The sequence below is a fragment of a genome (assembly GCF_019968955.1).
Source record: "MAG: Porospora cf. gigantea A chromosome Unknown PgA_NODE_2_length_148957_cov_356.986, whole genome shotgun sequence".
Classification (NCBI taxonomy): domain Eukaryota; phylum Apicomplexa; class Conoidasida; order Eugregarinorida; family Porosporidae; genus Porospora; species Porospora cf. gigantea A.
Window position 1 is genome coordinate 127201 of NW_027151586.1, and position 21757 is coordinate 148957.

Genomic DNA, 21757 nt, shown 5'->3' on the forward strand with positions numbered 1-21757 from the left:
CAGTGGCGTGGTGCACTGCGAGAAGAATCATTTTAGTGCACGGGTCTTCCGCAGATCGCTGCACCTAGGCGCATGCCCCACACAAAAACCTTCATTTGCAATGCACTCCCTCGTAAGCCAGCTGCAGTCGCTCTTCGGAGCGGCCATTAAGGAGGCCTTTCCCACGCTGCCGGACGTGACGGCGTCCATCACTCGGTCCAAGCCCGAGTTTGGCGACTTCCAATGCAACAACGCTATGGGTCTCTTCAAGAAGCACCGGAAAGACCTGCCGGAATCTCCGAAGATTATCGGCGATAGAATCGCCGCGACTCTCGACGCCTCCGCATTCAAGGAAGTCTCCGTCGCTCCTCAAGGCTTCATTACCGTTCGTTTGGGTGAAGAGTGGGTCTCTCGTGCACTGCGGCCTTGTGTGCTTAGCGACTTTGAGTACAAGTTCGGTGAGGGGCGAGTCCTCGTCGACTTCTCATCTCCGAACATAGCCAAGGAGATGCACGTAGGGCACCTGAGGTCGACAATCCTCGGCGAGGCCATCAGCAAGTGCCTTGAGTTTGGTGGCTACACGGTTCTCCGACGAAACCATCTTGGTGATTGGGGTACACAGTTCGGCATGCTGATCGAGTACATGCGGGAGACTCACCCTGATTTCCTGACGTGTCCGCCGGAGCTGACGGAGCTCTGTGGATTCTACAAGCAGAGTAAAGTCCGCTTTGATGAAGACCCGGAGTTCAAACGACGGGCTCAGCAGCAGGTTGTTAGTCTCCAAAGTGGCGACGCCTTTGCTACCGAGGCCTGGAAACTCTTCTGTAAGGTGTCTAAGGCCGACTTCCAGCAAATCTACGACCGCCTGCAGGTCCAGGAGCTTGTTGCACGAGGCGAATCGTTCTATAACGAGATGATTCCTGGAGTCGTGAAGGAGCTCGAAACCTTCATTACAGTGTCCGACGGAGCTCAGTGTTTTTTCGTGGACAACTATCCTCAGAAGAAGAAGGGGGAGGTGCCACTTATGGTCGTTAAATCTGATGGGGGCTACGGATACGACAGCACGGACCTAGCAGCCGTGCGATACCGGCTAGACAAGAACGGTGAGGACTGTCAGTGGGTGGTCTATGTCACTGACATGGGTCAGGAAAGCCACTTCAAAAAAATTTTCAAGGCCGCTGAGGTTGTCGGATGGAGTGTGGCTGGTACTACAAGGCTGGACCACATAGGCTTTGGTCTGGTGCAGGGGGAACAGGGGAAGAAGTTTAAGACTCGCAGCGGAGACGTGGTAAAGTTGACGACACTGCTGGACGAGGCTCGCGATCGAGCACTGGCGGAAATCCAACGACGGCAAGAGGATGCCACGGGAACTGCGGACTGCGAAGCCGCCAGAAAGATTGGCTTCAGCGCGGTGAAGTATTTCGACTTGAAGCAGAACAGAACGACCAATTATCGCTTCAGTTTCGACGCCATGCTCGATCCCAAAGGAAACACAGCTGTGTACCTGCTCTACGCGTATGCGAGAATCTGCAGCATTTTCAGGAAGGCGGAAGTGGAGGCCTCTAGCCTAGACGCCTCAAATCTGCAGGTGGCACACCCCAAGGAACGAGAGTTGGCTGTCCTCCTTTTGACTTTCCCAGAGCTGATGGATGCCTTCCATCGGGACCTCGCAGTGCACAGACTGTGTGAGTACTGTTACGACCTAAGTACAACGTTCTCGGACTTCTACAGAGAGTGCCGGGTGGTGGGCTCCAACGAGCAAGAGAGCCGCTTGATTCTATGTGAGCTCACAAGGAAAATGCTCGCCACTGTGTTCAATCTGGTGGGCATTCAAGCCCTGGAGCGCATCTAGTTCCAGGCCTCGCCTAGATCGTAAAGTTTTGTTCAAACGTCTACGAGCCTTACACGTCGTCTAGATCGTACACACCTTAACCCTTGGTCTTCCGAAGACATGAGACAAACCTCCTAGCGGTGGAGTCTTTGGGAGCCCCCCAGTCGCCTCGCATGCCACATTCACGAACGGTATACTTCCCGTCCGCGGTGTGTACGAATAGACTAGACTTCGGAGGGTACCTAGCCAGACATTGCACCAGGAACAGGTCACTCTGCTTGTGTGGAAAGTATGCGTCATCAGGTGTGAGGCCCCCTCCCAGCTCAACACATGCTTCCCGAATCAGACCGGACTCGCTGATGGAAAGAACGTCCCTCTCGGGACATCCACGTTTGCCCTCTGTCTTTAGCAAGGCTTCAGCCATCTCTGTAACGTAGGCGGCTGTGGGTATGTCGGCGGTGGCGTACGCAGTTCGAGGCTTGTCCTGAACATCAGAGCCTCGAAAGAAGGGGACGGTGCCGTCTAGGCCCAAAGAGAATGGAGCTCTGAAAGGAGACCAGTCGTACTCGGCGGCTTTACCTGCGCCCCGTCTGCCTTTGGGGGCCGCCTCTCTGACTCGGCCGGTTACCACCTTAAAGTAGACTGTTTCGTACTGGCGAAATGTGCGGTGCTTGTCACTCAGGTGCTGCAGTTCGACCTGGAAGCACATGAGCTGCTCTCGTACCTCCACCAGGCCGTCACCGCCGTCTTTGCCTTTATGCGCAGCGAGCTTGTCCAGAAGGTTGCTTTCGACCGTCGGGGCTCGCGCGATGGTGTCGAAGAGCTTGCTGCCGGCCACGTTGGCATTCTTACCAAACGCTGCGGGTATCTGTGCAGCTTTCATGAACGCCAAGGTCGTGTTTGGCATTCCGTCCACACGGTGGTCAGGTATTACCAGCACAGTTTCCCACTTGGTATTTTGGCTGACTGGGGAAAAAAAACGGCTGTAACTCTGTCGAAAAAGTGCATCGAATTCTTCCTGAAGATCCACTATGCAGGTCTCGTAGTCTGCCAGGGACAGCCGGTCATAGGGGTAGGTGCCCTGGACGTAGTAGTCCAATGGCATTATTTCGTGCCGCGATGCCCCATCGAAAACTGCAGCAAAGACAGGTAGCGGCAGGACTAGCTTCCACATATCAATGCACACGAAATTTTCATTGAATGCACGCCGGGAAACGAAGTTCAGGGGACAGCGAATCAAACCCATACTGTGGGGTCAATTCATACCTATATGCGTGCGGTTTACAGGAAATTCACAAAAAGTACAAATGGTGACTCTTGGTATCAACGGCTTCGGACGCATCGGACGCCTTGTCTTCCGTGCTGCATTGGAGAAAGGCGTCACAGTAGCTGCCATCAATGATCCTTTCATGGACATTTCCTACGCTGTCTACCTGCTCAGCTTCGACTCGGTTCACGGAAAATTCAAGGGCTCCGTGTCCCATGCTGATGGCAAGCTCATCGTTGATGGCACGGCCGTCCAGTTTTTTGCCGAGAAGGACCCTGCTTCCATCGGGTGGGGCGCTGCTGGCGTTGATGTTGTCTGCGAGTCTACTGGTGTCTTCACGACTCAGGAGAAGGCCGCTGCGCACCTCAAGGGAGGCGCCAAGAAGGTTATCATCTCTGCTCCCTCTGCTGATGCTCCCATGTTTGTCATGGGTGTCAACCATAAGACCTATGCTGGTCAGGATGTTGTTTCCAACGCTTCCTGTACGACCAACTGCTTGGCTCCCCTTGTCAAGATCGTCAATGATAAGTTTGGCATTGAGGAGGCACTCATGACCACTATTCACGCCATGACCATCAATCAATTGGCCGTGGATGGCCCCTCAAAGGGAGGAAAGGACTGGAGGGCTGGCCGTTGCGCCTCTGCCAACATCATCCCCGCCTCTACTGGCGCTGCTAAGGCTGTTGGCAAGGTCATCCCCGAGATGAACGGAAAGGTCACCGGTATGGCTTTCCGAGTCCCCACCGCTGACGTATCTGTTGTCGACCTCACCTGCAAGCTGACCAAGCCCTGCAAGTACGAGGACATCGTCGCTGCTGTTGAGGAGGCCTCTAAGGGAGAGATGGCTGGCGTTATGGCTCTCACGCACGAGGACGTTGTGTCTCAGGACTTCGTGCATGACGCCCACTCCTCCACTCTGGACGTTAAGGCCGGAATCATGTTGAACGATACCTTCGTCAAACTCGTTACCTGGTACGACAACGAGTGGGGTTACAGCAACCGAGTTGTTGACCTGGCCAAGCACATCACTGCCTAGATACCATATATTCTCAAAAAAATTGAAATCTTTTAATCAAACGGACTTTGCATCCTTTATGAAGTCTGATTACTCCTCTCTCTAAGGTCTCTCTGGGCTCCTCCTTTCTGTGAAATCCTCTGCCAAGCCAGCCTCCGATACACGCTCTCTGAGTTCTCTGCTGCCTTTTCGTCGAGCCATTGTGTTCTGCCAGTTCCATACACACAGACCGGCAATGGCCACGAAGAACAGCAATGAGAGAATTGAACTTGTAACTATCGCAGCAGTCCTTGCAGCAGTCACCTGAGATGCCAGTACTACCCATAGAGGATCCATTGTTACTAGCACACACAGTTTGATCTTTAAAATTATTCAACCAGACCGTCCAATTCGACCACTCCTATACACTGTCTCTGCCCGCTCGAACGTGCCGACACCTGCAGGGCGGACCCGTAGAGTAGGAGTTCCATAAGCCCGACACCCTGTGGAAACAGTGGGCGAAAAAACTCCATCACTTTGTGTGCACAAATCCAGTATGAGGACTGCATTACTCTTTCTCGCGCTGTTTGGTGATGCCCTCCGTCTCCATGAAAAGCCAGAACTCAAATCTGGGGAACCCCCCACCACAGAACCACCCAGTGAAGCCATAAAGAAGGCAGGCCCAACGCCTGATCCAGTCATCGAGAAGGCCAGGAAGAGCCCAGTGTCCGAGCGGGAAAGCAGCCTCAAAGATGTCGAGATGAAAGCCTCAGAATTGAAGGAGAGGGCTGAGGACACAATACGGAAGGAGAAGTCCTTGAAGAACTTGACAGACTCGTATCAGGACGTCTCCGCACAGCTGGGAAAGAAGGAAAACGAGATTACTGAAAGAGCGTCCAATCTCATTGGCAATTTCGAACAGGCCAAGGAGAGACTAGTCACAGCGGTCGATAAGATCAATGCCATGGAGGCCACCCTCACCAGTGTGTTCGGATCGAGGGCAGAGGAAATGTCGCGGTTCCCCGAGGCAGTTCTCAGTCCCAAGCAGAAGGAGGAGGCCGAGGCGCATATGAAGAAAAACAAAACTCCGGGTGAACTGTATCCGCTCTTCTGCCCTAAAGGCTTTTGCCCTGGCGACGAGTACATGGAATGCTACAAGTACTCGAAGGTTGTGGACGAAAACGGGAATGATTCTGACAGCGTCGAGTGCGCCCACTTTCAGGATGCCAGCGCGTTCCAATGTCCCAAGCACTCTACACCATGCTTTGCGGCTGTAACGAAGCACGACATGTTTCGAACAGTGATAAAGGGCCACAATGTGAAGGTAACTGTGGAGGGACTGAACATCGGCCCTGGCCTCAGACTGGCAGTCACTCGGAAAGCTTGTGTGAGCAAGCGCACAGAGGATCTTGAAGATATCATGCGCGATTTCGAAAAGCTTTCTCCGAATGGAGCGGGCTCCCCCGACGTCACTAAGGCCCACAAGGCGACTTTCGGTCCCTTCCGTATTAATGAACAGGGCGAGTTTAACATATGCCTGGTGCAGACGCTGCCGAAGCCGAACTACCACGATGAAAAGAAGAAGGATCCACACACAGCAGGCATGCTAGTCGTGGGCATTGACAAGATTGGGGTGATAGTCGTCGTCGACAAATAAATGATGAATGCCGTCTGTAAATCTCAACAAGGACTCATGCTCTTCTCTTTTTTCGCCGTTTCTCATGTGAGGAAGACGAGGAAGAGGAGGAGATGGCGTACAGACTAGATTTGGTGACCTTCGGTTTCGTTTCTTTCCCCTTCGGTTTCGTTTCTTTCCGCGACTCCGGTTTCTTTTCTTTTCGAGTACGTTTCTTTCGCTTAGCAGATGATTCTGTGTCCTCCGTTGGAGCCTTCTCCGGTTTCTTTTCTTTATGAGTACGTTTCTTTTGCTTAGCAGATGATTCTGTGTCCTCCGTTGGAGCCTTCTCCGATTCCTCAGCTGCAAGCCCTCGCTTCTCTCGATCCTTTTGACGAACCAGCTTTCGTGGGTCCCTCGTGCGAAACGGTCTGGTGATTCGTTGGTTTTCGACAACAGATTCAGATTCGGAGTCGGTGGAGCTATCATCACTGGTGCGCGTGTTGGCTGCGGCTTGATTGTAGACGTCATCCCACCAGTTGTTCCACCGGCGTGAAGAATCTTCGGCCGACTCTGTTTGGGCGCCGAGGCCGGTGTTCGCTGCACGACGCTTGTTCTGTACGCATTCCGTCGTGCCTTGTTGCGCCTTCCCAAGGCCCTGACCCTTCCAGCCCATCTTCTTCAAGAGGCCCGATCCGAAATCGCTGTTGAACGACTTGGAGCATACCCCTGAGCTGGAGAGCACTCGGTCGTAGTAGCGCTGCGACATCAACGAAAGGCGAAAAACGCGATTTTATCCGACAGCAGCCATTCAGCATCGGCTACCACCTATGCAGTGGACTCGTATCTCACAATGGACATAGAATATTGAAAATCAGGGAAATTGATGGCCGTTTCTATATGCGACCTCTACGTCTGGGGATCGGCGGAATGCGATCAGCTGCCCATATCTGATGAAAGCAAACTTGCCCTGAAGCCTTTTCTCTGCAATGAATCGTTCGGCAAGAAAGGAGTGATCTTGATCGGTGCTGGAAGCCAGCACAGTCTGGCCGTACTCGAGGACAATAGTATTGTCTCCTGGGGTAATAATGACGGATGCGCCCTGGGTAGAGAGTGCACACCGGATACTCCCTCCAATGTTCCGTTTCCGGTAAAATTTCCGACAGAGTGCGATGGCGTTGCCGTGGTAAGTGTGCAGGCCGGAGACTCCCACAGCACTGCACTCCTGGCTGATGGCAGTGTGTGGCAATGGGGGTCCTTCCGGGACAGCCATGGGAAGACGACATTCACCTGCCCCACCGACATGACTACGGTCCCTGACGTGCAGCGAACCCCTCTCAAGATCTGTCTCGGCCTAGAGACCAAGGCTCTCAAGATCTGCGCGGGGGCCAACCACACGGTATGCCTGGCAAGAGAAGTGACCGGTCGCAGAGTGGTACTGTCATGGGGCAACAACGAGTTCGGCCAGTGCAACGGTGTGGTGACCGACCCCTCCGATAGGACGCAGCAGAGAGAGGACCTGACTCCGTGCGTCACAACGGCAGACCAGTGAGCTCGTCAACAGGCATACACAGACTCTCCCCCATCGCGGCCGAAGTGGTCGACGTTGGCGTTGGATCCAATTGCACTTTCGTGAAGATCGCGACTCGCGGTGGAGATTGCCGACTCTTGGCCTTTGGTAACAATTCCTATGGTCAGCTGGGCGTCAAAAAGGGCATCACTGGCGTAGTGGAGGCCCATTTGCCAGTAAGTCCTGCGTCGATCACCTCGATGGGAGGTTGCCAACGACTCAGTTTGCTGCTTACCGACGCCGGAGAGGTACTCTCCGCAGGCTTCGCGGACATCGCGGGCCGAGATGTAGCGAGCCGAACTCGCCTGCAATCATTCGAGCGCGTAGATCTGCCTCCCATGACGTTCATAGGCTTTGGAGGGGAGTCTCTCTATGCATTGAGTGACCAAGGCGAGGTGTACGCGTGGGGGACCCAAACAAAGGGAGTTTTGGGTGACGGGGTGGACCTGTCAGGGGTCGTTAACCTTCCAAAGCTGGTAGACCCGGCCCTCTTTCCCAGCAAAGTGCGGGCTATTGGCGCCGGCGCCCATCACGTCCTAGCCCTGGTGGGAACAGAGAGGTCCATGCCGCTAACGTCTGTCGATGTGTCCGAGACAAAGCCTTCTCGCGGCATATCACTTGCTCCTGGAGGGTTCCACTACGCCTCTGGGATGCGCTACAGGTCCTTCGTGCCCAAGCAACGCCACCGCACAGCTCCGCAAAGCAGCGACACGCCGCAGATCACGACCTTCGAGGCTGCCGTAGCGAAGAGTGTTGCGGACATGAGTAAAAAACCAGACGTCAAGCCTCGCTCAGATGAAGGTCTGCTGAATCCCCTACCCTCGATTCGCCGCAGCCGACTCACCCGTCCCAGTCGTCAAGCAGGGTTCGAGAAGGTGCACAGCATGGAGGAGCTGGAAGAGGAGTGGGCCCATGACCACAAGGAGTTGATGAAACTTCGGTCGGATCCAAGGACCAATGCCAAAGAAATCAAGCATCTTGAACAAAAGACGTCCCGCACCAAGCGCACACTGAACCGCATGAAGGGGGACAAGAAGAGACCTGCTGACGATATTAAGAGGGTGACGAAACGAAGGGAGATGGCTTCTGAGTGACATAAAATGTTGGTCATGTTTGTATTCACCACGATGTCGCTGGCGGGCTTTTACGACATCAACCCTCCACCCTACGACGTGATGAACTTCGCCGTGGAGTCTCCTGGGGATGCAGGGCTCGCGTGGTACAGAAAAGAGAACGAGGCGAAGGCGCAGCGACACTTCAAGGAGGTCATCAATGCTCGCCGTACGCAGGCACGCATCTACAGCAAGCTCCAGGAGCGCGAGTGGATGCGCCGCGGCCAACGACTGGACAAACTGAACGACAACCTCAGTCAGTCAATGCAGAAAGTCGTGCAGATGAAGCGCATGATGCGGCGAGAGGGAAAGGGCACCTTCAGAGGGCTCAGGTGACAAAAAGTGTGGGGTTGTGCCCCAATTCTCAATCGTATTATTGCAACAGTTGTATGGTCGGTGTTCGAGTGTTCGGTTTATCGTTGGGCGTTGCGGCTCTGGAGTGTCCTTCCGGAGAGCTCCTCACTCACCGAGGGCGTGGATGCGAGGGCTGGGCACCGCTATGGGCTGGCATTGCGACGGACCAGCAGGCGGATGAGGTTATCAAAGTCATGTTGGACCCAGAGGAGTTTAACTCTCCAGTCCCACTACCTACGGCCTCGAAGAGTAACCCAGCGTACGATGGAGACATCTACTGGAGAGGGCGGGTCTGGATTGACCAGGTCTACTTCGGGCTCACAGGCATGTCAAAGCGCAATCCCGAGAAAGCTGTTGAGATGGCATGGAAGGTCTTGAAGAACGCTGCTGGCATGAGCACAAAGGGCAGACCTCTGCAGGAGAACTACCACCCTGAGTACTGCTACACTCAGGGGGCCTCGAACTTTTCGTGGACCGCGGCCTCACTGTATCTATTGTACCACGACCAGTTGACAAAAGAGAGAGAGGGCGTGCTGCCTGACCTGAAAACTGGTCAACCGGTGCTCGCCCTGCAGTACGCGAATGTGCTGCACAAGAAACACACCCCCGTCGCTATGAAGGAGGTTGAGAACCGCAACCTCACCGCCACACCCCTGATGGACAACGGTTCATGGCATGGATGGACGCTACCGTACGAGCAGTGGATACCTGGAGAAGACGACACCAGCTCGGCGGACTGCAAACCAGTGCCGAAGGTAGCCGACAAGCCCAGTGCCGGACTTGCAAACGAGAAGGATATGCGAATTGGTTTCACCGGGCCGTATGTCGTCGCCGAGGAGTACATCGTCGCGATTTCGGATATGCTGGACGAGCTCCAGATCGAAGGCAAGACTGTAACTTCAGCTGAATACAACTCCTTTCCTGGATTTCTTCGAGCTGAGTACAAGTTGTCTGACGGTGTGTCCATTACTATGGAAGTCCGATTCATCGATGATGACTCGAATAACAAGACCAGCTTAACGCGGACGACGGTGGAAGGTTTGAAGAAGGGTGACAGGCTGACGTGGGGCGGATCGATCTTCCCTACCGATAGGTGCTTCAAGGTGCTCAATGAGCGAGAGGCCAATGGAAGCGTGAACCGCGTGACTCCCGATATGATTGCTACTGAAGGCGGCAAGCGTGAGTGGTGCCAAAACTATGGCAGGACCGGTATGCCTAACTGGTACACCCCTGATCAGACGCCGTGGAACAACAATCGATACTCTCGGAGTAAGGACGGAAACCATCTCGTGTGGAAGTTTAACAAGCTACGGGACACCTGGAACATGATGTTTTCCAGCGGAGGAGATGAGGTTGCGTCTCTGATGTTCACCAGAACGATGCGGACAGCTGAAGGCGAATACGTAGTCGTATCTCGTACCCTGCCAAGCTTGGAAGACTATAAGGATGAGGTTGTTGTACCGAACAATGGCACCTACGAGATCCTCAACGTTGTCAGCTACACGTTCAATGACAAGGAGTTCAATGCAGCGAAGGCACATCACGACAATCTCTTGTTGAGCAGCACTGCCGTGGAGAACGAATGGAATTCGTCTGTCGATCGTTGGGAACGTATTCTGCTGGAAGGTGTCGAGAAGCGGCAGCCCACCGAAACTGATGGGGTGCAACGCGCTACAATCACGGCTGTGAAGGCGATTGAAACCTTAGAACTCAACAAGCGAGGCGTGACAGGCGCTTTCACCTCTGCCGGGGTGGTACCTTCAGTGACGGCTCCGTGGTTCGCCGGTGTCTGGGCCTGGGATTCGTGGAAGCAAGCGGCCGCCATGTCGCATTTCGATCCGATTACGGCTCGCGAGAACATCATGACGATGTTCGACCACCAGATAACGCGAGACGACGCCGTTCGCCCCCAGGACGAAGGAATGATCATCGACTGCGTTTTCTACAACAAGTCCGCGGAGAGAGGCGGCGACGGAGGTAACTGGAACGAGAGGAACACGAAACCCTCGCTGTCTGGTTGGGCTATCAAGTCTGTCTACGATGGCTTGGTGAGACAGGGCCATACGGAGCTCGCTGAGAGTTGGATTGCCAAAATATTCCCACAACTACAGGCCTATCACCAGTGGTGGCTCAACAACCGCGACCACAACAACAACCAGATCCCTGAGTACGGCGCCACTCTTGATAAGGCGCACAACAAAGGTGATGAGATGCTCTTTGTGGCGACTATAGAGGGCAAGTCATCTCTTGTCCCACGATACCATGAGAGCTGTGAACTATGCACCAACTTCTGTAAACCTGCAGATATCGGTTGCGTTCATGTCGACTGCGACGACGTTTCCTACTCCGAGTGCGACCAGTGTTTGTCGTTTCGGTGCGCTGACTACAGCTTGTATCACGATACGGTGAAGGAGAACCTGTACGTGTCAATATTCCCCCCAATCAAGGATGGTGCGGGCTGGGAATCGGGTATGGATAACGCCGGACGCTTTGGGTTCATCGAGCCCGACCAGCTGCAGACGTTCGCTGACAAGGAGGGAATGACCCCAAGCCAGGCGCGTCTCGCATGGGCGGTGTACTTCGGAGAGAACTACGATCACAACCAACTCGTCGGATACTCCATCAACCAGGAATCCGTAGACCAGGTATCGTTCTACTACAACGAGAAGCACGTTCTCAAGTGGGCCGCTGGTCTCCTTGGGGACAGCGACTATGCCGTGAGGATGGAACAAGAGATTGCTACCACGAAGGAGTACGTCCAGACCTGTATGTATGAGGGTAATTTCTTCTACGACCGCACGATTCACATCACAGACCATAGGTCTGGTGACTCAGCAGCGATGACTGGGACTGCCTTGGTGTCAGCGGTGCTACTGGCGCTGCTATTCTGAGTACAACGATCGGAGATGTATCCCGAATTGGGACAAGTATGCTGCTTGTGAATATTATTGTCCTCTGCTGACGTGTGAATAGCGATAAAGACTTGCTCAGAAATGCATATTCTGGTTATCATTTATGTACACGTATCAACTTTCATGTTCGTTGGTTATCATTTATGTACACGTATCAAGTTTCAGGGTGCTAAGGCATTGTCGAGCGGCACCGTGGGGAGCAGCTGCAGCAGCTCATTCTTGTAGACGGAGGTTGGAACCTGTGTGTGGTCTTCGTAGTCCACAGACAAATCCCATGTCTGAATCTTGTCCAGTAGAGGGCCTGGTACTCGGAACTTTGAAGGGGTTACAACCCACGCACCCTTGTTCTTGAGGTAGTCGTCAACAATCGTCATGATCTGGCTGAACATGGACAGCTCGACGTCATTTGGCCCAGGATACACTACCAACAAGTCTTCCTCCAGAGGCGAAACGACAGCTTCAGCGTCGAACTCAGAGAGTTTTAGCGGTCCGGTTCGACGCTTCATCTTGCCTCTCTGATCTCGTACATCGGCCAGATCGGCGCTGCTCAACTGGTGGCGGTATCCCCACTGGTTGGTGGCGGATAGACCAGCCAGCGTCAGCATACCATTGGCGGCGAGGTTATACTGCGGGTTGTGGTCGATCAACTTTGCTACGGACTCAAAGGCGGGGAGTTCCTCTTCGTTAGGGTTCCAGTAGCCACGACGCACGTTGACCCTGTCAGACAGTTCCTTCAATGTGGTGTTCCATGTGGTAGACCCGAGATGGCCCAATACGCGTTTCATCTGAGGTGAGGAAGCCGTGATTCTCATAGTCGAGTAACAGGGTATGATGACGTTGTCTGTCAGTCGCTGCATGAAGCCGTTGGAATCGAGTGTTTCAAGACGCTTAAGGAATGACAGCACACGCGTGTACTCCGGATCAGACTTGCGGCAGACCACGAACAGATCGCAGAAGTTAGAGCAAGCCGTGTACGCCAAATCCTGCATGTCTGGTTCTCCTAAAGGCACAACCTCCTCTGACATCCACTTCCACAAATGGAACAGAGGCGATGCTCGTTTACTCGACCCTCTCGACCTTGCCGTTAACACCTTGTACCGCATAACGTCCTCGGGAGTTCCTTCCTCTTCGGTGAAAGGGTTCTCCTTCAGCCACTCGGGCACACTTGACTCCTTGACTTCGGTCATAATCTTCGAGTAAGCTATTCGAAGGAAGCGCTGGGCGCGGTAGATCTCTCGAAGGTCGCTGTTTAGCGTCCCGGCAACGCCTAGCTTTTCACAGAGCGTCCGTAGACTCTGCGTGTCGACTCCCAAGACGTTAACGCAGCCTTCTACAAGGTACTCGTTGATTCGCTTCCAATCGTTCCCTCCGCCCTGGTTCATACAGTCGTAATTCTCAGGAGGCAAAATGTCGTGCGCACTGCGTTGTAAGGGGTTTGGATTCCAGGGCACTTTCAGTGATAGCGTGTCGTCGTGACTGAAGTTGAGGAACTTCTTATCTCGGGGTATGAATGGGTCCATCGGGACCTTTCGGGTACCTTTTCGGCCCGAGAGGAATATCAACTTAGCTTCGTACCCGTTGATAAGCATCTGCATTTTCATGGCTTGATCGCGAAGATTCAGCAGGTCCTCCCAACAAGCCTTCCGAAACTTCTCTGTGTCAGTGTCTACCCCTGGGGCGGTGCGATACTTCATTGCGAGATCGTAGAGCTCTTCCATGACCCGTCTTCTCTGGTGATTCACCTGTCTAAGCCGGAGAATCATCTGTTGACAATGTACGAGTCTTAACTTGTTGACGGTCTTGTACTGGTTGCGAAGCTTATTCAGCTTGGTTTCCGGGAAGTCAGACGCTTCTGGGGTTAGTCCCTGCTTGCGCATCGAGTCGTACTCCTCGGACTCGTTCCTCAAATCACGATTGTAAATGACAAGAAGGTTCTTTGTGGGAGTGCCATGCTGCAGCAGGTATGGCGCAGCGGACGTGAATAGGTTCAGCAGCGACACGAGCTCTTTCTCGGGAATCCCAGAGAAGTAAGGAGCCACACTCGTGGGTCCTGCAAGGTAGTCGGGGACCAGAGAGCGCTGCTCAGGCTTCAGCGTAACCATAAGCCAATCCTTGAAGTTGAGGTCCTTCGGGGGAGACTGCGCAGCGAGGAAGTCCCTGTTGCTCTCAGTGTTCAGAGGGATGTGTCTTGTCTCCTCCAGGTATCCCCTGAAGTACATAGGCACAGTCTGCGTTAGCAAATTGTGAATCGACAGCGATGCAGGATCGTTACGGTCGACTGGTCGAAAGGGAGGTCTTTTGCGTAGCTTAATATCCGCCGTGACGGGCAAGCCGTCCTCATTCAACTGGGGTTTGCCCTTAACCTTTTCTGGCTCAATCGGCTCCTCGTAGTCCCCTGTCAGCTCCAGGTAATAGCCGTCATCGTCCACAGGTTCCTGCGTGACTAGGGATGCAGGCACGACTTGCGTCACTGTCGGACGGGCACCAGGGCTGTTCTCGGGACGAGGGGGCACAGCAGGGTCAGAAACACATTTCTTTTTGTCCTCCTTCCGTCGTTTCCTCATCTGGCTTTTGGAGAGCTTCACGGGCTCCGGCTCTGGCTCCTCCACCTCTACAGGCTTGAAAACAACCTTCGCCGCCTGAAAGTCGTTCGGTCCGAGACTTAAGCCCATGGCCTCGTCCGAGTAAGTCGCGTCAGTGTCACCCAACTGCTCGACAAAACCGTTTCGAATGCGATCTACCTCCACTCGCTGTTTGTCGTAAGCGTTGCGGTTGCGGTCGTACTTTGCGGTGATGTTTTGCTTTGCCAAGTCGGCGACGTCAGTTCGTTCGGGGTTCACCAACCGCTTGAGTCCGTAAATTGCCGTCTTGGTCTGAGTGGGAAGACTAGCAAAGGGAACAGATAGCTGGGAAAACATAATACCAGAAGAAAACTCAAACTACGAGTAACGATTGGTACTTACCCCAAGTTTTGAGCAAAAATCTTGCTGCTCCTGAGTAGATTTCGCATCCTTCTGTCGCGTGCATGATTTTTTAGGCGCTTTTGACCGGGTACTGCGGCTGTCGACAGTCAGAAGGGTTTGCCGCTCAGAAGGAGCCAGCGCAGGGTATTCCGCCTCACTGACTGCATCAAGATGCGAGCTAGTCTTTTGGGGGCGAGATTGCTTGGCTTTCTTCTGGATGGGCGAAGACGACAGGTTGGATGAGAGATTGGACGACAGATTTGAGGACGTTTCCGATTGCCCTGACTCCGATCTGGAGTCGCCTGAGGACAGGGACATTTCTTTCGACCGAGACGAGCCCGTGGAAGTCTTGAGGGACGGGCAGTGGAAGTCGGACAGGTCGACTTCAGACGAGGGAGCTGGCGCCAGTTCGGCGGGAAGCTTTTTGGAAGTATGGATCAGCTCGCTTTGGCGGGAGGAGTTTGAAGACGACCACGACAGAGATGGAGACGACGTTCGAACATTCGACATATCGGAATCGGCCAAGGCGGGAGTAAACACAGGAGAAAGCGCTCTGGCGCCCTCAGGTGGAGGCGCTCTGGCGCCCTCAGGTGAAGGCGCTCTGGCGCCCTCAGGTGAAGGCGCTCTGGCGGCCTCAGGTGAAGGCAATCTGGCGGCCTCAGGGCCCGAGGGCTGTGATTTGCAACTAGCGAAGAAAGCTCGTTGCTCCTTTGTCAGCTCCAGCTCTTCAGGTAGTTTAATGGGAGACGAGTTCAACAAGGCTGGAGCGCACTTGCCTTCCAAGTCAGGCAAAGTTTGCGCTGAAGACATTGGTCGCGATGCAGGATGCGTCAACGCCATAAAATCCTTGGAGAAACGATCTTCCATCAGATTTCCAAACGGCGTCCCCATCGGAGGAGGTCTGGACATATTCATGTGCATCGGAGGTGGCATAAGAGGTCTCGGCCGGAAGGGCATCCCAGCGACCAGCTCTCCAGGGTGTTGGAACAAGTTGCCAGGAGGTGCCATAAGTGGAGGAGGCCTGGTCATATCATAGGGTATAGTCATGCCCCGCGGCCTTGTGATTGCACCAGGTCTAGGGCTCATGCCCTGAGGCCTCGCACCAGGTGGAGTGTTGAAATGCTGAGGCATTTCCACTGCGCCAGATTGGAAGTTATTGTCACAAGGCCCCTGTCTTAGGTCTCGATGCCCCCGTCGGGGCTGTTGATGACCTTGTCGGGGCTGTTGATGACCTTGTCGGGGCTGTTGATGACCTTGGCGACCCGACTGAGCGTAAACCTTTGGGCGGCATCCGTCTGCTGGGTTCCACATGCCAAAGTTCGCGTCGTCATTCACCGGTGCGGACTGCTGATGCTGCTGTTCCGGGGTGTCATTCCAGTGGCCGACCGGGAACTGAGATGATGCAGTTAGCACCAACGTTCGTGTGTCGAAGACTGGTGCATGTTGAGGGGCAATCTTCATACTCACAACGAAAATATGATATTTGTGGGAATATTCATAAAGATGTGCTACATTCAAACATAGAGGTATGGACCTCCGAAGCTTTAACAATTATTGTGGTGTTTTCTTTTTGTGGTGTGTGCTACATTCAAACATAGAGGTATGGACCTCAGAGTCAGATGTGCATATGTGGTTGTGAGAAGAATAATTGCTGTCAAAGAGGCAGTGCTGATGTCTACGCAGGTAAGTGGGAAGAATTACTGAAAGCTGTCAAAGAGTTAGTACTGAAGCCTAAGCTAAGCAGACATCAAAGTGTGGTCGACTCCAACAAAGACTCCAAGAACGATTCAGTCGATTTCGTCCTCTTGAAAGGCGACTGTCTAGATACGGATGACGCGGTAAAGTCGTCCAGGTCAGGGTCTTCCGCCAGCAAATCGAGAGGAGAAACTGGTAAAACGAAATCTGACTCCCATGAGGGTGCGCGGCTTGGCAATCGGCTGCCTACAGCCGCTCGTAGCTGTTCCTCACTTTCAACAGACTCACCGTCTCCCTGTGGGTCGTCACCCAAAATGCTGTCAAAGGCGTTGGCAATGTCTTCGGCTGTGAAAAGGAACGACGAGAGGGCCTCGGTGCCCCCAATATCCACCTTCTTCTCCTTCTTCTTCTTGTGGTGGTCAACTTTGGTGCTTTCCTGGTCAACCGCTTTGGTGTTGTCCTTGACCTTGAAAGTCAGTCGGGACGCTGCCTGTGTTCCGGCGGAATTCACCAGTGACATCAGTTCTCTATGCGCCTCGCAAGTTCTCGCAGCCAGCGATTGCGTTGCTGCTCCGAGTTCAGATACCTCGCCTGAAACCTTTTGGAAACCCTCTCGCATAGCCTCCTTCACTTCCAGAACCTCCGCACTCTGCGCGTAAGAGCCCGCCCCTCGCCAGGCTCTGTTCTCCGCAGCCTCGTTGACAACGGAGGACAACACGTCAGAGATACGCGAAATGGCTATCTCCAGGTCCGCATTATGGCCGAGAAGGCGGGCTAATATTGCATCAGCCCCGTCCAACCGCAGCACGACTTGTTCGCGAAACTGGGCCGAGTCGTCGTCGAGAGGCCCGAAGGTCACCACGTCTGCCCTGCAAACGTCTAGCTTCCGTCGCTTGAGTGGAGGCTCAGGCCTCTCCTGCTCACCCGTCTCCGGAATCTCGTCGTACACTGCAGGTCTACTTAGGGCTAGCTCCGCTTCCAAACTGTCCTCCGATTCGTGAGCATAAATATCGCTGACTGGCTTCTGGGCGTCGCTATGAGGCGGTTCAGCAGTGCCTTCGTCGGTGCACGAGAGCATAGGTGATGGGTAGTGCGTCGAGGCTGGGGAGGGGGCCTCACTGAATGGCGACGAGGATTCACTCAGCGACAGTTCTCTTTTTGGCGAGTTCACGGTAGGTGGGACTGAATGTGAGTTCATGAGCGACTCGACGATAGGAGACTCCGACGACTGAGGAGACTCTGACGGCTGCGGAGTCGTCGACAACTGGGGAGACGCCGACAACTGGGGAGCCGTCGACAACTGGGGAGTCGTCGACAACTGGGGAGACTCCGACGGCTGCGGAGACTCCGACGTCTGCGGAGACTCCGACAACTGAGGAGTCGCTGACGGCTTCGGAGTCATGAGGTCTCCGACTGATACTTCTGCGACGTCTTTAAGAGAGGTCGGTGCCGCCTCGCCGCTAGCAACCGCCGCGCTAGCAGGCGGCGGCCCAGAGCGTGCGAGAGACAAAATAGACTCGTCCGGAGCCAACTCCTCCTTGCTTGTGGGACGAGCCAACACCCACTCGTCTGGAATGGTCTCACCTCTATGCGCCTCGAAATGGTCCACGAAGACGTGCACCGATTTGAAGAAGCTGCCAATCTCCTTGAACGGGCACTTGAAGAAAGGTAGACGCCTAAAAAAGGCTTCCGAGGCGATGCCTTTTTCCATGTCTGCAGGTCGAGCGTATGGTTTCAGCACAGAGGACAACGTGACGAAAGCGGGAACGTCCTCGATCTGAAACCTATGAACCAAAGAGAAAGAATAGGTAGCTCACCTTCGCCAGAAGCGACCACAGGCGGGTCACCAGCACGCCGTTCAGGTGGTGGGCTACCCGCGTGGGCGCTACCAGTACTGCTGCCAAACGCTCTGCCGTGACCGTTGCAGCATTCCGTACCGGTGACTGTGAGCGGCTGTTCTGCTTCACAGGGGTCGAGGTCATTTGGTCTATGCGAGTGTAGAGAATCAAGGCCACCGCCGATACGACTTCCAAATGCAGGGTGAAGAAGTGGTTGGTACGGTATATGGTGCTTAGGTCGCCGTTGTCGACCATGCCTCGAATCTTGGGGTCCTCTGAGCATGTCCGATTGAATTGCTCTGCGGAGTCCAGAAAATAGTACGCGCAGTTCCGAATGTACACGTCGTTCACGTACTTCGCGGAGACTACGAGAGAGCACAGGTACCGCGACGCTTGAACGCGCAGTGTAGAGTCCGACGTGGAATTGAGCAAGAGACCGAAAAGTCGGTTGAAGGTCTCCGTCATCCATTCAAACTTCTGCCCAGCCATATAGAGCAGGAGAAAAGGCACATGGCGAGTTGAGGTGTCACCTACGACAGAGTTTAAAAACACGTGCAGGAGTTCGAAGTAGAAGATGTCAGCCATTGTCCTTCTCACGGAGCCGTTGGCAGCAGTGGGTTCTAACTCCGTATCAGTCGTAAGCGAGGTGGAGCTGGCTCCCGAATCATCAGAGAGCACTCTTAAAGCCTCTCGTGTTAGGGCAGGAGGGGCGTCTTGCTGTTCCAGTTCACTGATAGTTTTGGTACAGAAGACGTGAAGTTGCCTGAACAGCTCGGTGAGTAGAGAGCGGTAAGGATTCTTATCGTGGTGGGACAACGTCTTGAGGAAGGCGGCCTTCAGCCGACTCTGGTCAGCCAGAATGGCGTTCATGCGTTCAATGGTCAGCTTTCCGGCCTTAATCTTCTTTAGCCACAACGGTTTCTGCTTCTCCACCCAGTCCTGAAAAGAACGCATGTCTACAGTGCGATCACGATGCTTATCCACGGCCATTACGTCAATCTTCACCACGCTCTGCAGGACAATCTGCATCACGCAGGGACGTAGAGTGCTCGAGGCCTTGGCGAACCACAAAAGGGCTTTGTGGTAGCAGGAGTGTGTGTCGATGTTGCTTGAAGGTCCCACGAACGGAACGCCGCTCCGTAACGAGTGACGAACACTGCCTACACATCGCGGATTCACCTCAGTAAGACGCATCAACGTATCGCAGACCTCGTCCACGATGCCGAGCGTCGTGTCAGGAATGAACTGAAGGCACTTCAAGTAGCTGAAGTCCACAGAGCTGCCGTCCTTGCGGACGGCAAGGAAGGCGCGGGCTGACTCCGCATGTGCATCCGCGTTCTGGCCGACGGTGTAATACCGCACGCCTCTCCCAGCCTTCTCCTTGTACCGTGGATGCCGCTTAAAGACTTCGTGCACCATAGTATGCTCGTCACCGGCGAACTTTACGCCTTCTTCTGCAAACTTCAGGAGGTTTTGGAGGCTGATGCGAAGATGATTGCGGTTTGCGAACTGAAGTTTCGTGCCTTTAAAGGTAACACCAGGAATGCCCACGGCCTTTTGGAGGTCGGCGCTTGCCACATCAGAGTCGATTAACGACGTTAGGGCGGTTACGAGTCCTTTCGTGAGATAGTCCAGCAGTCGGTCACCCAGTGGGGAGGTGGAGATGTCTGCGAGTAAACCTCTGAAGATGCCCAGTTCGTTGCTCTGGTCATGGTCAGACAGGTCGATACCGATATGTTTCATGCCTTCCTGCGTCTTGGAGTCAACGCCAAATCTATGCGGGGCAAGTGCAGCCCGGACCCAGTTGAACTTCGAGAGCATGGCTTTGACTAGCCTCACCGCTGTCTCCGCCGGTACTGTCGCTGCGTGGGCGACTAGCCAGGCTCCAGTTGCTAGAACATCTCGATTACTAACAGACGATCCGCTGAGAACCTCGGGTGCGTCGGTGGTCTTCACCAAGGCCCGCTCCTCTGACCAAACAGGCACGAACCGGTCTACCCGCTTCTTGGGACGTTTGGAGGCCTTCTTGCTTGCGCTCCTGTTGGACGACTTCTGCCTTTCCTTCCCCTTCTCCTTCCCCTTCTCCTTCCCCTTGTCCTTTCTCTTGGGTCGTTCGGCTGCCTCCATAAGGAAAATCGGATGTTTTCTGGGTCACACAAAGTACTGAGATGGGTGTAGCAGCAGGCGTAACCTGGTGTATGTGGACGGTTTGCGTGCAGTATGTGTGGTTTTTGTGATGGACAAGCGGGTTTTGATTTGTGTCGTGAGATTCCTGTCAGCTCTGAATGCAGGCGAACTATGTGGACGAGTACGAGGTGGCAACCTGTGTGGCAGTGATGGGCCGGGTGGGATTCAAGGTGGTGGTGGGCAGCATTGAAGGCAGCATGCTGGTAAAGGCATCGCACCGCCTAAATATCGTAGCGGACACCCTAATATCTGAGACCAAAGACCAATTCGACGCGATTGTGCTTACTGGCGGTAAGCGAGGAGCGGAGCGCCTTCTGGAGTCCAAACACCTACAGGTGCTTCTCCGAGCACAGGCGAACCAAGGTCGGCTGATTGCCGCCATTGGAGCGCCTTCTGCCTTGCTTCACCAGCTCGAAATTTGGAGCGCGTCGGTACTCAGACGACCTGCCGGAGTTGTCTACGCAGAGGGGGTGTTGACTGCTAGCAGTCCAGGAGAGGCACTTGAATTCGCTCTAAAAATTGTGGAGCTTCTTGCGGGCGATGATGCAGCAAAGAACGCTAACCAGAGAATGCAGTACGAAGCCTTCTAGATATGATTCCTCATCTAATAACTGATAATCAGCGTAGTCATGAATATGTGTTTGAGAGCTGCATAAATCGGTTGATGCAACCGATCACTTGTACTCCCTACAGTCTCCCTCACGAGATGCAGCCGGAAACAAATGTAACCAGTCTGGTAAGTGAGGACATACATCCACCAGTAGGTGCTCAATGAAACACCCTGGATCAGCCGAACGAGATTCACCCATATTTGCGCAACATCCTCAGGTAAACTTTTTACAGGTCGTTTTGTCCCGTGACCCATGGAGACAGAACTGACAGACTCTTCTGTGAAGATATGAACACGCACACTGCAGTAGTATGAATACACATTCCTCTGTCCACTTTTAGTGTTTGTGAACCGAAAATGGCTTCGTTCTGTGAAGACTTCCCAGATCTTCTGGCCAATCTTAGAATTCTTCTTTTCTTTTTCTGCAGAATCTTGATTCTGTCTTTTCTGCAGAATCTTGCCTAGAGGTTGATTGACAACAGAAACATTTAATTGAATAGTTCGAGACTCCGAGTGTTGTTAGAAGTGGGCGCAACCACACCCGAGCAGAACAAGGGAGAGAGGGAGAGCCGAGCGCAACAGCAAGTGACCTACAGGTCGTAGGCGGCGGTTGAGAGGATCGGATGCCCACCCGTCCATTACGATTACTCTTCAAGACTCACGTATAAGTCCTCCTACTCGTATCCCAGATATCCGTATCCCAGGTATCCGTATAAGCATTACCAGCCGTACTACAACTATAGAAGGCCCTACTACCACCCCTACTACCAGCCCTACTACAAGCCCTGCTATGAGCCCTACGACAGGCCGAACTACAAGCATTCCGCTCA

The 21757-nt window shown here is 53.9% G+C and overlaps 13 protein-coding genes across 17 annotated transcripts; 8 read left to right on the forward strand and 5 right to left on the reverse strand.

Moving 5' to 3' along the window:
- Positions 1-100: 100 nt before the first annotated feature.
- On the forward strand, positions 101-1831 carry KVP18_000818 (uncharacterized protein; the record flags this gene model as incomplete). Its single annotated transcript, XM_067950256.1, has 1 exon — positions 101-1831. The coding sequence occupies one exon, from the start codon at positions 101-103 to the stop codon at positions 1829-1831; it is 1731 nt and encodes a 576-aa protein (XP_067810240.1).
- Positions 1832-1907: 76 nt separating this feature from the next.
- Positions 1908-2984, reverse strand: KVP18_000822 (uncharacterized protein; the record flags this gene model as incomplete). The annotated part of the gene is made up of 1 exon (XM_067950265.1): positions 1908-2984. One exon carries the CDS (start codon positions 2982-2984, stop codon positions 1908-1910), a length of 1077 nt encoding a protein of 358 aa, XP_067810247.1.
- A 133-nt stretch (positions 2985-3117) lies between these two features.
- KVP18_000804 (uncharacterized protein) lies at positions 3118-4113 on the forward strand (the record flags this gene model as incomplete). The annotated part of the gene is made up of 1 exon (XM_067950234.1): positions 3118-4113. The coding sequence occupies one exon, from the start codon at positions 3118-3120 to the stop codon at positions 4111-4113; it is 996 nt and encodes a 331-aa protein (XP_067810220.1).
- Positions 4114-4627: 514 nt separating this feature from the next.
- KVP18_000800 (uncharacterized protein) lies at positions 4628-5728 on the forward strand (the record flags this gene model as incomplete). The annotated part of the gene is made up of 1 exon (XM_067950227.1): positions 4628-5728. The coding sequence occupies one exon, from the start codon at positions 4628-4630 to the stop codon at positions 5726-5728; it is 1101 nt and encodes a 366-aa protein (XP_067810214.1).
- A 34-nt stretch (positions 5729-5762) lies between these two features.
- KVP18_000826 (uncharacterized protein) lies at positions 5763-6455 on the reverse strand (the record flags this gene model as incomplete). The annotated part of the gene is made up of 1 exon (XM_067950270.1): positions 5763-6455. The coding sequence occupies one exon, from the start codon at positions 6453-6455 to the stop codon at positions 5763-5765; it is 693 nt and encodes a 230-aa protein (XP_067810252.1).
- A 117-nt stretch (positions 6456-6572) lies between these two features.
- KVP18_000758 (uncharacterized protein) lies at positions 6573-8350 on the forward strand (the record flags this gene model as incomplete). Of its 3 annotated transcripts, XM_067950137.1 has the most annotated exons (2): positions 6573-7234; positions 7261-8350. In XM_067950137.1, 2 exons carry the CDS (start codon positions 6573-6575, stop codon positions 8348-8350), a joined length of 1752 nt encoding a protein of 583 aa, XP_067810131.1. The 3 variants fall into 3 exon arrangements, with proteins under 3 accessions (XP_067810131.1, XP_067810130.1, XP_067810132.1); XM_067950136.1 differs by lacking the exon at positions 7261-8350 and having other exon boundaries at positions 6573-7238; XM_067950138.1 differs by lacking the exon at positions 6573-7234 and having other exon boundaries at positions 7457-8350.
- Positions 7244-7426, reverse strand: KVP18_000760 (uncharacterized protein; the record flags this gene model as incomplete). The annotated part of the gene is made up of 1 exon (XM_067950144.1): positions 7244-7426. The coding sequence occupies one exon, from the start codon at positions 7424-7426 to the stop codon at positions 7244-7246; it is 183 nt and encodes a 60-aa protein (XP_067810138.1).
- Positions 8351-8356: 6 nt separating the features above from the next.
- Positions 8357-8704, forward strand: KVP18_000803 (uncharacterized protein; the record flags this gene model as incomplete). 2 transcript variants are annotated; one of them, XM_067950233.1, is made up of 1 exon in its annotated part: positions 8357-8704. In XM_067950233.1, the coding sequence occupies one exon, from the start codon at positions 8357-8359 to the stop codon at positions 8702-8704; it is 348 nt and encodes a 115-aa protein (XP_067810219.1). The 2 variants fall into 2 exon arrangements, with proteins under 2 accessions (XP_067810219.1, XP_067810218.1); XM_067950232.1 differs by having other exon boundaries at positions 8384-8704.
- Positions 8705-8757: 53 nt separating this feature from the next.
- KVP18_000812 (uncharacterized protein) lies at positions 8758-11613 on the forward strand (the record flags this gene model as incomplete). Its single annotated transcript, XM_067950249.1, has 1 exon — positions 8758-11613. The coding sequence occupies one exon, from the start codon at positions 8758-8760 to the stop codon at positions 11611-11613; it is 2856 nt and encodes a 951-aa protein (XP_067810233.1).
- A 182-nt stretch (positions 11614-11795) lies between these two features.
- Positions 11796-15626, reverse strand: KVP18_000819 (uncharacterized protein; the record flags this gene model as incomplete). The annotated part of the gene is made up of 2 exons (XM_067950257.1): positions 11796-14540; positions 14598-15626. The coding sequence occupies 2 exons, from the start codon at positions 15624-15626 to the stop codon at positions 11796-11798; spliced, it is 3774 nt and encodes a 1257-aa protein (XP_067810241.1).
- Positions 15627-15782: 156 nt separating this feature from the next.
- KVP18_000792 (uncharacterized protein) lies at positions 15783-15998 on the forward strand (the record flags this gene model as incomplete). The annotated part of the gene is made up of 1 exon (XM_067950215.1): positions 15783-15998. One exon carries the CDS (start codon positions 15783-15785, stop codon positions 15996-15998), a length of 216 nt encoding a protein of 71 aa, XP_067810202.1.
- Positions 15999-16344: 346 nt separating this feature from the next.
- Positions 16345-20257, reverse strand: KVP18_000828 (uncharacterized protein; the record flags this gene model as incomplete). Its single annotated transcript, XM_067950272.1, has 2 exons — positions 16345-18069; positions 18110-20257. The coding sequence occupies 2 exons, from the start codon at positions 20255-20257 to the stop codon at positions 16345-16347; spliced, it is 3873 nt and encodes a 1290-aa protein (XP_067810254.1).
- A 109-nt stretch (positions 20258-20366) lies between these two features.
- Positions 20367-20907, forward strand: KVP18_000797 (uncharacterized protein; the record flags this gene model as incomplete). Of its 2 annotated transcripts, XM_067950222.1 has the most annotated exons (2): positions 20367-20393; positions 20422-20907. In XM_067950222.1, the coding sequence occupies 2 exons, from the start codon at positions 20367-20369 to the stop codon at positions 20905-20907; spliced, it is 513 nt and encodes a 170-aa protein (XP_067810209.1). The 2 variants fall into 2 exon arrangements, with proteins under 2 accessions (XP_067810209.1, XP_067810210.1); XM_067950223.1 differs by lacking the exon at positions 20367-20393 and having other exon boundaries at positions 20416-20907.
- Between the last annotated feature and the right edge of the window lie 850 nt (positions 20908-21757).